This window comes from Cavia porcellus, unplaced genomic scaffold (genome assembly GCF_034190915.1).
Source record: "Cavia porcellus strain 051 isolate PalLab524CR breed Dunkin Hartley unplaced genomic scaffold, mCavPor4.1 scaffold_33, whole genome shotgun sequence".
Taxonomy (NCBI): Eukaryota; Metazoa; Chordata; class Mammalia; order Rodentia; family Caviidae; genus Cavia; species Cavia porcellus.
In genome coordinates, this window is record NW_026947516.1 from 21,257,588 (window position 1) to 21,272,274 (window position 14,687).

Genomic DNA, 14,687 nt, shown 5'->3' on the forward strand with positions numbered 1-14,687 from the left:
TCCACCCATGATTTTAATAAAGTTCCACAGAGTTAGTTCTGCTCTCTGAAAATGTACTACTGTGACACAGGGACCAGTAAAGGCACATGTCTAACGTTAGCCCCAACTCACTGGTGTCTAATGCAGCACGCAGCCATAAGAAGAAAAGATTTTAAGTGAAATCCAGAGAATATGAAATCTACAGGGAACTTCCTTGGGAGCATCATAGCACGTAGGTTCTAGAATCAATAACTTTTAAGTTATTCACTACTTTTCACGGTTTGATGATTCTGCCAAGCTACTCTGAGTTAACAGTATAGCATGGTGAGACAGAGGTGTGGCTCTGAAATCTGACCATCACTGTAAGTCTCTTTCCCTCACATGGAACAAGCCCTAGACACAAGACAAGCCATTTCACCTAGCTATTGCTTCTCACCTACAAAAGGCAAGGACTCCTGGGGAGGAAGTGATTTCACGAACAGAAGGAGTAAGTTCTATTTTGTTTAATCCTTGTGACAACTCTATAAGTAGTGATAGTGACATGTTCATTCTGCCATTGAAATAATTGAGGCTTCGAGAGATAAAGTCATTTCCCAGGGTCATCAAGCTGTTAAATGAGGTAATGGGGCTGCTGAGAGTCAGGCCTATGGATGCTTGATCTTCAGGATGAAGGATTCATCTCACCAAAGAATATCCACAAGATAAACCATCACGTGGCCATACCACCACATACAAGGAGTTCATAAAAGCACAGGGAACTAATATGCTAAAGCTGGCAGAAGAAAATGGATATCAAATTGCAGCTACAGTATGAACTCAACTATGCTGCAACATTTACAGAGAGAAAGAAATAAATCTAAAGTGGTGATCTCTGATTAGTAGGGTTATGAGTATGTGTGTTTTCTTAACACGTTTCTGTACTGTCTGTATGAGTACAAATAAATAAGCTTTATTATATAAAAGCAAGCTGCTCTAAGGGCTTCCTCTCCTTGTACAGGCCTTGTACTGAGTGGATGTGTTTCTGGCTCAGGGTCTTCAACTATTCTATCCCCTTTGTCAGCTCCTGCCAGCTCTCTACCAGCTCCTTCCTTCTTTCTCTGTCTTTGTATAAATCAGACTGGGGACAGATGTGTGCTTACCTAATGAAGTCATCCCGGAACCTCTGCCAATTAACCTTCCTGTACCTCAGGATCAGAGTAATTTCTTATTCATGAAACTGCCAACACCCTGTGGCCTAATTCTTCCCAGTCAGAAAAGTCCCAACAATGCCTGCCCCTGGATGTCTCCCTCTCCCTTGCTAGCATGAAATAATTTGCTGTAACCAATATCACATGAGCCTTCTATAACATAGACCATTAGCCCAGTGAACTCGCCTTAAACCACATGGTCCTAAATGTAAAAACAGTAACAAAAAAGACAAGTACAAGTCATCATATTTTCCAATATTACTCAGGAAAAAGCCCTTAGTGTTATGTTAGACTTGGCACGTAGCAGACACATGAATATGACAGGGTTGTACAGGGGTGGGGAAGGCAGAGAGAGAGGGCATAAAGGGGTGGAGGGGAAAGAGGACAGGAAATGTTACACAAACAGTGTGTGAAAAGTATGCTTATCGCAGGCACGTGTATGAATGCAGCGAAGGGAGGAGGCAGAGGCGTGCACTTGTGTTCAGAGCCGTGGCCATTGTGGAGGTAAGTGGGGAGCTACTGAAAGGAAGGGGCAGTTCGTGAGCTATCCTGCCTTGCATCTGCCATGTGGGATTATCACTCTGCCCGGGTGCCTCCTTTGCTTTTTAGCAGAGAGGTCTACAGATGTTCCTCCACCTTCTTCTTCCCTTGACTGATTTCACTTTCTCTGGTTCCATCAAATTTGACAGCCATCATGCAGCTTCATATGAGAAAATGCAACACCAAATTAAGATGTCATTTAAGGTAATTCTAAATAAAAATCAGGCCCAGCAGTCCACGCAGCACTAGACAACCCTAAGAGATTAATAAAGTATTGCACACGGACCTGCTTTTTTTTAAAAGTACAACTAGAAGACAGGGTCATGAAAACTGAGAAGGCATGCAGTCATGAGTTCGATCCCTGGTACCGATAAAAATGAAAAAGACAAAAAAAATTTAAAAAAAAAACAAAAACCGAGAAGGCAGATGGAATAAACCTCTAATGAATTGTGACAAAAAATTCTCAGGTACAAAGTCCCTATGATGGAAGTGATCATTTTGTATATTTAACATGTACCAAGTAATTAAAATTAAAAACCACATCACAGGAGTTCATGATTCTCAAAGAAAAAGACATGAGCAGATCATGGTGCTGATTTTCCTCAAAATATCCAACTGTGGCTAGGTCAAGGAGATGGAACTACTTCCAGGTAAGTAGTAGGTCAAGGTATCCTCTGTAGAGTTTGACAGTCATGTAATATTAACTAGCTGCTATAGATACACAGAAAGAAACATCCTTTCAACTCAGGTAAGATGCTAAAGATCTAAATGTTTGGAGGCATTTGCTCTATACATTTTATCTCTCTTTCCATTGTGAAGGCAAAACACTCAGCTCCAAACTCAGGTGTTTCTGCCTGCTCAGTTTTCAGTAAGTGCTTTTTAAAAAAAAAGCAGTAGATGTTAGAAACACAAGTGATCAAGAAGTCCTCTTTATAGCTGAGAAAACTGAGGCTCAGAGGGGCTGTGACAACAGCTAGTTGGTAGCTAGAGGGAACCTAAGACTCATGCTTCAAAATGTTCAGAGTGTGGAGATTCATTTAAAAAGAGCTATCACCAAAATATCAATAACAAAACCAATAAGCCGACATGTTCTGATTTCTGGGAAATTCTGGGTAATCATGTATACAGACACATAGGCCTAAGTGATGTGGGTCTATATGTACCTGTGTATGAAGCGGTCAGCCTGGATAGAGATGTTGTATCATTCTGCAAAGGACAGATAAACTTGATTTCATTTGTACTGCTATACCACCAGGAAGGAAATAGATCTGAATGCTCCAGTGCGAGGATGGCAGGAAGGCAAACTTTGCTTCCTGGTAAAGGATTTCAAAACTGACTTTGCTCTGTGTTTGGCAAGATTGGATAGTCCTAAGTTAAAAAAAAAAAAAAAAAAAAAAAAACCTCATCCACTGGCTTTTAAACTGCTCTCACTAGCAAGAATTCTGATCCACCACTTGACCTTTTGAGCCAGTTTGCCTTTAGAGTTCTGTGCCCCAAAGGAGTATACCCTGGTGGCTGGGTATACTTTGAGTTGTTTAGTTTATTTTTCTATTAGAGTAACTGAGGACTGAGTATATTACAAAGAAAAGAGGTTTATTTTGGCTCATGGTTCTGGAAATCTGGGTGCACAAGTGCCAGCATCTGTGCTTCTGGTGAGGGCTTCAGGCTTTTTCAACTCATAGCAGAAATCAGAGAAGGATGCAAGCACAGGAAGAAGAAGCACGTATGCAAGAGACACCAAAGAAAGGTACCAGGCTTGTTTTACAACCTGCCCTTGTGAGAATTAATTTAGTACCAAGAGAACTAATCTGGTCTCTCCAGAAATGCATTAATTCATTCTTGACGGTGGTGTACCATGACCTAACTATCTCTTAAATGTCCTACCCTCTCTCAACACTGCTATTGAGGATCAAGTCCCTAAACGGGTTTGAATGGGGACAAACCATATTCAAGCTGTGTGCATGTAAGGGGCCTTTGTGGGGAGTATAGTTAAAAGTTCCAGAAGCAAATCTCAGCTTGATTTTGGGCAACCCTGGATCTTGGGAACCCCCTCCATGTCCAGCTAAAGCCTCTGTTGGCTGGAGAGGATACACAGATGAATAGTTCCTGACCAGAATGTCCCTTATAACTGCTCCACTGCTTGTTCTGGAGTTCCAGCAACACCTGCCTTGGCACTGGCAGAGAAGATCCCCAGGAAGCACTGTATACCCTTGCTCTCGGGAAGGTTGCTCTCTAATTTTTCCTCAACCTCAATCTCTAACCTAGTGTTCTACATCCACAGTCTCCGTTCTATGTGGTCCCATCCAAACTGAAGGCCTGCTGGGTGGTCAGCCAGCCTTTGACATTTAGCTTCTCTCAAAATTGCTCGTTCAGTTCACCTCCTTGACTCACTCCTTCATGCTACTATGGAAATGGTGCCTCGTTTATAAGCCCAGACTTCATGTCAAGATGGAAGGACTTGGGGCCCCTTTTGTATGGGGAGAGGTATTTGGCAGGAGCATAGCTTCCCCCACCTCTACCTCTACCCTTTCTCTTCTTTATACTAGCAGAAGCAAACAGGAGAAGAAGGGAAGAAGGAAGAAGGAAGAGCAGGTACACCTTCGCACCACAGGACCAAAAGCCAAGGGGTTCCTAACTGCCAACTATGAACATGCATGCTATTGGGCCTCATGAAGAAGCTTGGGATATAGGCCCTCCCTTCAAAGAGACTGTAGTTCAGATTGAGTGATGGTTTTGAAAAAAACATCACAGTCAATAGTGTACTGAATGAGATGCTCAACTGGGAGAATACAAGCTGAAAGTACCACCAGGGAGAGAGAAGAAACACCACTTGGGTGGCCTAGGCCTGTGTCAGTAGGCCACAGCTAGGCAACATTAACACCCTGGCAAGCTCTACCCTTCTGCATGTGAGATCACTCAGAAAATATAAATGCATAGAATAGACAATGTTATAGGTAAATTATTTTTCTTAGGTTTACTGGAAACACACATATTTATTTCTTTTAAAAATAATTTATTGAGTAACTATAAATTAGAAAGAGCTATGGATCTGAAAAGGCTAAAGGATATGGCTAAGGAACAAAGAATTTTGGTGAAGAACAGATTTCACAAATTGGGTTGTAAGAAGATGGGGGCTAAAGTAAGGTACCTCCTAAGAACCTGGTAAAGAGAATGTAGAGGTTAAGTCGGGACAAATTCACCTATGGTGGACTAGCCATTAAGGGGATCAAGCCAAGGATTCCCTTTCCTTTGAAAGTTTGGAACTTCTGCTGAGCTATCTATAACAATCTAAGAGGATGAGTTGGCACACATCTGCACCTGGGAAAGTGGGAAATCTAACCATGTGATAATGCATCTGGAAACTGCTATGAATAGGAAGGGTCTTATTGGTCATGAAAATGGAGAAAAACAGAGTTGTTGGAGGCAACAGTGCAGTGCTCTTACAAGAATTATCTGGGCTTAGCTAAACTCACCATATGGTTCTTTTGGCAAACCTTTCCCTTTGGTGTGTAAGGAGGGCCTCAAGTGATACCTGCCAGGCCTTTTGTAGGAACAACCAACTCCTCTCATTTGGATTCTTTGCCTTCCCAGACAAATGTGATGTCTGGTGGAACGTGAAGGAATGAGACCCATGGGGGCCAATGCTCAGGGCGGCAGATCCATGTGTTCCAGACTGGCTGACACTCAGGGATTCTTACAAGAGTTAGCTGGCATCCTGACACCCAGATAACTCTGAGGGACATATTCAGGGCAGGTTTCTGAGTCCTTGTGGCTGAGAAACAGGCCCTCCACTGTGCCTCATGTACTAGGAAGACACCCAGCATGCTAATGACAAACCTTTTCAAGCTTTCAATGATACAAACATCCCACTGCAGCACACATGCCATAGGTTTGCCACCACTGACTTAGGCAAACCTTAGGAACACCTGCTAGGGACAAGGTACAAACTCTGAAGAGTTTTCCCAATCTGCATGTGCTAGAAAAGTAATGCCACTTGTGGTGATTTGAACTGTTTCTCTTATAAGAGCCACAGCCTGATAATTTGTTAAAAGACTATCTTTCAGAAACATTATCAAGACACTTATTCTAATTTTTGTCTTTAATAACAGTGAGGTATTGTTCCTGCTGTTCTTTACAATTCAAGTTCCTCATTATCTTTCAGTAACAATTACAGGGATGCTTCATTAGAGGTCTCGGAATATTTAATCTTTCCATTCTGATGCTCAGTTTTACTGTTGAGGCTCAAAACAGACAGCCACTGAATCTAGGGTCTCTCATAAATAGCTTACATAATTGTTCTAAAATGTGCACTCTCCTGGAATATCTTGAGGAAAAGCCCCAAATCATTTGTCGCCCTGGGGAAGGAGAATCTACTCCGTGTTCCCAGGAAAAAAGACCATCGAGAATTCCAACAGGCCTGGTGGTAACTGCCTGAGCCTAGGGCCCCTCTCCAAATTACACCAGCCTCATCAACACGCTCAGATGATGTCTACTGAGTCAAGAGGCCTGCTGTGCAAGAAACGCCTTTTGCTTCTGTCTACCCTAACCATCACAGACTGTCCTCTTTTCTGAGTGATTGACTATAACCCTAGCCACTGGCAAGACAAGACGACATCTGCTCAAACCAGTGCCAGAATGTTCCAGACTGTCATTCACATAGTGCCTGCATGTTGATGATTCTAATCATCTTTACAGTGTCAACTGATCAAATGACAGCTTTACCACTAGTCACGCTGTCACCAACACACCAGTGTTAGGGGTGCAGCAATAAAGGTTGGCATAACAACCAGTGCAAAGCTGGTTGGCTGGTTTTATAGGCCAGAGGAGATAAAAAAAGAAAGTTATACTTTGAATTTTTTAAAAGCTAACTGTCCTATTATACAATCAATTTTCAGCTGTAGGTATTACTTTATCTGACAGGTATGACTATTGTTTCCCTAAAATTGGGTTTTCTACTTCGTAGGGACAAGGTTAAAAGATTTCTTATCAAAGAGATGGTAGCTGCTTGTCTGGGGCAGGAGAGATGCCCTAGGGCTGTAAAGAGCATGCATGTCCCAACAAGCAAGCCATGCGGAACCCACTCATCACCGACAACTTCACTCTTCTAGTGGAAGCGCTTCCTTTAGTGCCTTATATAACACACAGCTTCTAGAAAAGTACACTACAGTCAGTCTTGCTTGAGTGAGTTTGTTGTCCCACTTTTTTTTTTTAAAAAAAAAGGCTAGAAACTAAAAGGCAGGCAGCCGCAATGGAGCTCAACTGCAGGTTTCATCTATTTGTTAAAAGAATGATCCAGATTCCACCTTAGTCCTCAAAAGCATGCTGCCTATTAACCATAGAAAGGATAACTATGTGAGGTAATACATGTGTTAATTAGATAGATTTAGTCCTTCCACAGTGCATACATACAGTCATCTCTTGGACTCTGTGAGGGACTGGTTCCAGGAACCTCTGTGGATACCAAAATCCATTAATATTCAAGTTCTTTATATAAAATTTGTATTGTATTTGCACATAACCTAAGCATGTCCTCCTATATACTTTAAATCATCTCTAGGTTATTTATAACACATAAAGCAATACAAGTGTCATACATATAGCTTTTGTACTATATTTTTAGGGAATGACAATTTAAGAAGTGTGTACGTGCTCAACAGAGATGGAATTTTTAAAAATATTTTTGATTCGAGGTTGGTTGAATCCGGGGATGTGGAACCTACAGATAAAGAAGGGTGACTGCACCTCAAAACATCATATTGCACATGGTAAATACATGCAATTTTTCTGTCAATTTTAGAAAAGCAAACCATACTATCTCAATGACCAATAAGGTAGAAAATGTCAAGCAGGATAGCATATTTCCCAAGATTCTTTGGCCAAAGAGAAAGGAGTCATCATGAAGGTTTTAGTGTCCCAGTGTTTTCGGATGTTACCGTCTTTTACCAGGCACTCAAAGACAGCTAAGAAGCCTGCAATAGGCAGTCTGGCTGGACCCTTGTCTCCACTCACTCAGGATCACACTTAATAACCTTTCAGAAATGTCTGACAGGTCTTGAACACCAGTACTACTACCTAAATCTAAACCCACAAGGATAACAACTTGTGTGTACAATTCACTTCCAATCAACCACCATGACGGCCAGCCCTGAGAAAAAACTCAATAAATACTGAGTAAATGGATGAAAATAGAGTAGAACATGAGCAGTAATATAAATGTGTTTTGTATGTCACTGGATGTCTTTTAATGGCTATTCATCAAAGTTTTTAGATGCCTTTGAATTCCTGTAGAAACTAACCAAGACACAAGATGCTTGTGTTGATTTGATCAAGGTGAAGCAAAAAGAACCAGACTCAGCCATCTAGCTCTGCTTCACAGTTCTGTTGTAGCCTTTGCCCTACTCCATGGTAATAATAATTATGATGATCAGGATGGTTCACCTACACAGGACATAACCAACTTCTAGACACTGTGCTAAGGAATTCATGTACATCATCTAGGTCGATCTCCTCAACTGTTCAACAGGATAGTATAATTATTCTCCACAATTTTATGAAGCAGAATACTGAGGCTTGGAGACACTCGTGACATGGCCCTGGCTATAGAACAAGTGACTGAGGAAGGATTCAAAGCTATAGAACAAGTAACAGAGGAAGGATTCAAATCTAGGACTGTCTGATACCACAGCCTACAACAGTGGGGATGAACCAGTGGCACATGTGCCACAGCTGGCTATTTTTTTATCATTGTAAGCTTTACAAGTTTCACCATCACTGGCCTAGCGTCACAACCACTATACTCTACAAACGTTTGCTGAAATTCATTCCTGAGTCTCATTATTTCAAAAATTTTCCTAACCAGCCATTCTTATTCAGAATCTTTCTTAGTAACTGATCTTACTGTCAATTGACAATTTACCATGGCCACAGTCATTAGAAAAAAATGTTTCAAGTGATTCTGCTTGGTAAAAAATTCTTTATTTAATAATGAGTTTTTTATTGTGTGAGCTTATTCCCTCCCTTAAATATGGGGGGAGGGGATGAGTGGAAGGTGGACTGTCATCACTCAGATAGATATCTGTTGTATACCAGTGTTTCCCAAACATCAGTAAGCAAACAGATCATCTGAGAATCCTGTCAAAAATAGTTTCTGATTCATCAGATAGATGGTAGGATGTAAGCATCTCTACTGACCTCTCAGTTTATACTAATACTACTGATCTATGGGTCACACTTTAAGGATTAAGGATCTAGAAAACATTGGAAAACAAAGACTAGATTCTTTAGCACCAAAACTCATACTTCAAGAAAGAATAACAGTTATACAACAGACCATTCTTCACCCAAACAATACAAGACAGCAAGCTATCAAAAGACATAAAAAGTGTATCTCCAAGCTTCAAACCCATCTGAAAATCTACAAGGCATAATCTTGGAAGATTACAACACTGGCTAACTTCTTAATCAATTACATTCATTTGTTTAAACAATACATGCATCATTAAATGCTAGTTTATTATCTTTGGCTATCAGTCTACCAGTACTGTAGTTATCCTTTCCACACCTAAGTTCTATTGGAATGAAAATGTGTCAAAATCAAGTTTGGCATGAAACCAGTTATTAGAGCCTCCAGGCCAGGAAAGTCACCAATAAGCCTGAGCAAAGAGCACTGAGGTACAGAATAGGATGGATAAACCAAACTGCTGCCCCTTTACATTAAATTATCTGCAGCTTTTCAACATTTCTTATTACATCACTGGTGAAGAAACAGTACATGTGGAGTGAAGCAAACAAAAATGGATTGGCCAACTTAAAGTAGCATTATTGAAATGTTTCGCTCAAAGAAAGAGGAAACACAGACAAGAAGTGTCTATGTAAATATACATGAATCTGTATATATCTACACAGAATGCATATAGTATAGGAAGGTTAGCAGGCCTCATTCTGCATAACATGCTTTTTAGTAACTTCCATAATATTAGCGACTTCACCACCCCCAAGGACTATGCTATGCAGGATACAGGCCATCCACTTACTGAACAGAGTACCTAGGACTTTCACACTTTATTTGGGCACTCGAATATGCCATGTACTATATTAAGTGCTTTACTAACATTATCTTGTTTTCATATGCAACTCTAAAATAGTGATCATTGTCAGCAGCTGGAAGATGAGGTCTATAATAGATCTGTTATAAGACATAGGCAGTAAGGGCTCAGAACCCAAGCCCATCAACCATTCAAACACCAGTGTTCTTCAACATTACACCGAACATCCCCATGCCTCATCCTACTCGATCATAAAAAACACAATTCTGACAGCATTCAGAACACTGAGATCAAAGGCACAGACACTTACGTTTCCCTCCTTATCAAAGTCTGGTGGAAGTAACTTCACGAAGTTATCAGGGAACACTCCTCGTCTGCCGTTGAGCTCTCCTTCCCACCAGCCTACGTCGATGCAGTCCTAGAAACAGGAAAGTAGAGTCAGAAATGGGGGGAAGCATCCTCCAGAGAGGTCTGACATCCCTTCATAGAGAAAAGAAGCTGTCTTTCTGAGGCAAATATCAATAGACAATAGTTACTAAGTCAGCACAGACCCCAAAGTCAGAGGAGTAACAAAAGCTAAGGTGTGGCAGAGCTGCTAAATGGACCTCAAAACCAATGCTATTTTCAGATGCCCTGAGGCAATGGAGTCTTCTGTTTTATTTCCTTGAAGCTGAGAGAATATGTATTTTCTTCATTTCAATTTTACTGTAATAAAAGTATTTTTCATTAACTGCAAAGGTGACTTAGAAAACATCACACGCACAAATGTTTCCTTTGGTTAACCTGTCACAAAGCTTATCAAGATTAAAAAGGGCTTTGTGACAGTCAGCCATGCATAAGGAAAATCACACTTTACAAAGCTCATTAATACCCTGCTCTCCTTTCCCTTCTCCTTTTGATATTGATGGGGCACAGTTGTCACCATAAAAAGCCCTTCTTCCACCCTAGAGAACTCAATATTTGCTTACCAAATGGATGAAGAACCTCAATCACTGTTCCAGATCAAAACTGCTTCCCTTCGAATAATCTCTACTCTGTTCATTCATTAACTGAATACTTTATGAGTAGCTACACTATACCAGGCGCAAGAGAAGAGAGAAACCAGCAAGGCTGGCAAAAGTCTGGGCTTTTCCAAGCTTCTACTGTAGCCTCACAGTTATCTTGGGCCAGTGATGGCGAACCTTTTAGAGCTTTCAATGACCCAAACAGGCCACTGCACCATATGTGCCATAGGTTCACTGCCACTGACCCAGGCACTCAACCTCAGGTAACAAAACCTCTTCTAGTTTTTCCCCTTTCAATTGTTTAGAAGTCTAATTCATTTGTAATGAATTTGTCCTCTGGATCCTCAGGCTCCTCTGGGTCCAATACCCCTTCTATTGCATCCATGTACCTTCAATACCCATGGGATGGGGAAGGGACCAGGAGGGCACCAGCATCAGACATAGGACCAGGAGGGTCATGGTTTATGTGGCTCACTTTTGTTTTTCTAAAGCAGATATTCCAAGAGACAAGTTACACATCTGATTTTGTTTTATCATCATATCCTAGCCCTTTGCACAGTGTCTCAAAAAATAAATAGTATCTGTGGAATCAATGAAGACTTTTTCTAGTCCTGAGATCTGTAATCTCTCTAATCTAATATTTATATTACTCCAAGACAAAATGTCCTGTAGCTACCTGAATCCATGGGGATTCTACGTAAGTTAGCATAAGGTCTGCCTCAGGTGAGAAATAAATGATCACTATTTTCTCCTTCCCCAGTGCAATGTGTTATAAGGTTAAACTGATCACATAGAAAAGAATGAAGGTTGCACAGATTAGCTGTCAGTCACAGATATCTAGTCCTGATATTAAAAATAACAAATACATTTGGAGCAACAACTTCATATTTAATTAGAAAATGACAAGTCCCGGTATGGGGCTTAGTGTCTTCCACATTCTCACCCCCTAAAACAATCTGGTCCATGAAGAAAAGATTCACAAATGGCGGGTTTGGTAGTAGGATTTGGTGACTTCCAGTGTCTTTCTAAATGTCATCAACAATACTAGAAAAAACTTGCAAAGGAAGCAGGGGTGGAATTTCTTTACTCCTAATTCTTGGAAATTAAGTATTCGATCCAGAAGGTTCTGCTTCCAAGGAGATTCCTGGCACATCTTTTCCTTTCTTTCTGAATGGGTTCTGCTTTAAAACCCAACTTAAAACTCACATTTAGGAAAGTGACTATGATGAATGCCTTGTCTTTTCTCCAACACTCAGTTTTATACTTCTAATCTCATGATATTCCATTCAAGAAACATCTATTAAGTGCAAAATATATCTAAATTTTATAGGCACTACATTTTGGACATGCAGAGAACATGGTCCCTGTGCCTGCAATCTCAGAGATGTACATGAAAGACAGAAATACAGTATTCTGCAAGGCTCTTTTGGATAACAGGTATCAACTAAGAATTCTGGCACCAAAAGAAGAGAGAACTATCAATAACTTTTCAAATAAAAGCTTTTTTTGCCAGAAGCTGTAAACTCAGGGCCTTTGCACTGAGCTACATGCCCAGTCCTTTTTATTTTGAGACAGAGTCTCACTAAGTCACTAAGTTGCCCAGGTAGGGCTCAAACAAATGATCTTTTTGCCTCAGCCTCCCAGAGTGCTAGTATTATAGATGTATGCCACCATGCCCAGCTAAATAATAGTTTTAAATCTTCTCACATGTGAAGGGTTTGCTTATGAAAAACTGAACTTTCCTCCACATTTGGATTCACTTGGATCATCTAATACAGAATTATGTCTATGAAAGGAATACAAATATCATATAGTGCTATGTTTCAATCTTTCTAAATGGTGCAAAATGTTCTACCTTAACCTTATGTGAACAGTAACCCAAAAATTGTTTTGCGTCTTATGTTAGAAAAACAATAAATAGAATCTTAATAAGCAAAAGCCTATCCAGAAAAACTTGAGAACTCATGCAAGCCTACAGGGGGAAACAGTACACAATGACATTGTATTTATCAATTCTCCCTTTGGTGATGACTGGCGTAGATGGTCCATCTATGCTCCTTAAGGAAAACAGCACAATGCTAATCATCATGTAATTCAAAGCAAGAAAGGGAAAGCACAAAAGCAGAACACAATATGTCTAATTGTTCTGATTGGTATAATAATAAACACAAGGCCCATGGATGAGAGAAGCATGGGCAAAAAAGAAAACCACCAGTATGGCTGAGAATACTAAAGAGAAACAAAGGGAGAGGCTACCGCAGGACAGAGGCCAGGCGCAGGGTCAGGAGGTCTGGAGTGGGACAGAGATTCGCAGAGAACTGAGGCATCCCCCTGCCTCCAGGAACCGAAGCTAATTTAAGAGAAACAGGAATAATTTTGACAGTAGAATGAGAAGTGAATATAAGTCCTTTTCAACAAAGCAGACAAAAGAACAAGACTTCTGATGAAGAGATGCAGCTGGAATTATTCGTATGAGAGCTGTGCTTCTAGAAGTGGAAAACAGCAGAAAATTCAATGTATTTCTCAAGGACCTAAAATGTGCAAGATAGGAAAGGAATCCAGGGGAAAACAAAGAAAATCATCACATTTTCATGGGGCTCTCAAGCTCGGAGCCTCAAGGGAGAGGAAGATGCAGTGAACCAAAATGGCACAGAAACACCGGCAAGAGTGCTCAAAAGCATTTCAAAGCAAAGGGGACCAAGAGAAGCTAGGCAGCCTAAATGAGAGCTAGATCAGAGGTAATACAGATCAAAGAGGACTACTGAGTGTGAAGGAATGAAGTGGGAAAATGCAGAGCTCTGGTCATGGAAAAGAAAGTTCAAGCATTGGAGCTTCGAGCAAAGGTTATTAACCAATGTCTACTGAACAGTGATGGGAGGCGGAGGCAAAGAGGCACATATGAATGACAGGAGCAGGATGGATGGATGGGTAGTCAATGACTTGTAAAGTCACAATGTCATCAGAGTAGAAGCAGATGTCTCCAAGAGTCTACCGAAGGACTGAGGCAGTAGTTGACCATTGAGAAGAGAGATAATATGGCCAGAACACCAAATTTATTTCCAAACCTGGGATCCTATTAGTAATTATACTGGGGCCATAAGGATAGCCAAGAGGACAGCCACCCTAGTGGACTTTCAAACTCTATTAAAGACAAGAAAGTGGAGTGCAGGCAGGTAAGGGGATGGTGGGTGAATGCAGCAAGAGGTACAAACAAATTAAAGAGTAGCACATAGATGAAAGATTCTGGAAAAATGTTTAGAAATAAGCTCTACTGGCATGAATACAGAGGAAAGGAGATATGGAGCCTTATCAAGAGTCAAGCATATGGAAAGAAATTGTATTTCTGACATGGAATGTTTACTTTTCTATGATCAAGTCCTCAAAATGGTTATCACCAGGTACATATTAGACTAATTTATAGGACATTCTTCTTTATAAAGTGAAAATGCTGCTTTTCCTCATAGCAAATGAACTTACAGAGCTTTAAGGGTGCTATAGTCCAACCTCAACGTCCTTCACTATCTTGGACTCTCTTCTAGAAAAGCACTCAAAGCTGGGCATGATGGCTAATGCCTGTTGTAATCCCAGCACTCGGGAGGCGGAGGCAGGAGGATCACCATGAATTTGAGGCCAGCCTGGGGTATGTAAGCAAGTTCAAGGCCAGCCTGCATGACATAGTGAGATCTTGTCTCAAAAACAAACAAACCCCAGAATATCCCTACTAAGGGAGCACTCACTATGACATGGTGTAGACTTATTTTGCCTCACATGTTAAATTGGAACTCAGAGAAAGGAGAGAGGAAACATGGGCTATGTGGTACTTAAGCCATATACCACGGATGAAAACTCTCCAGATCTCAGTTTCCTGATACACATGAAAACTTCTGCAAGGTGAAAAGTACATATATGTTGGTTGTTGTGATTATAGGGAT

General features: G+C 40.8%; 1 protein-coding gene across 9 annotated transcripts in view; it reads right to left on the bottom strand.

The window, feature by feature from the left end:
- Sh3kbp1 (SH3 domain containing kinase binding protein 1) overlaps positions 1-14,687 on the bottom strand; it is a 324,470-nt gene that overhangs the window by 62,213 nt on the left and 247,570 nt on the right. For all 9 annotated transcript variants that reach the window (XM_023563617.2, XM_003466417.5, XM_023563616.2 and 6 more), the window contains one exon: positions 10,062-10,169. In XM_023563617.2, coding sequence (XP_023419385.1) covers positions 10,062-10,169 — 108 coding nt within the window. The remainder of the gene's footprint in view (positions 1-10,061; positions 10,170-14,687) is intronic.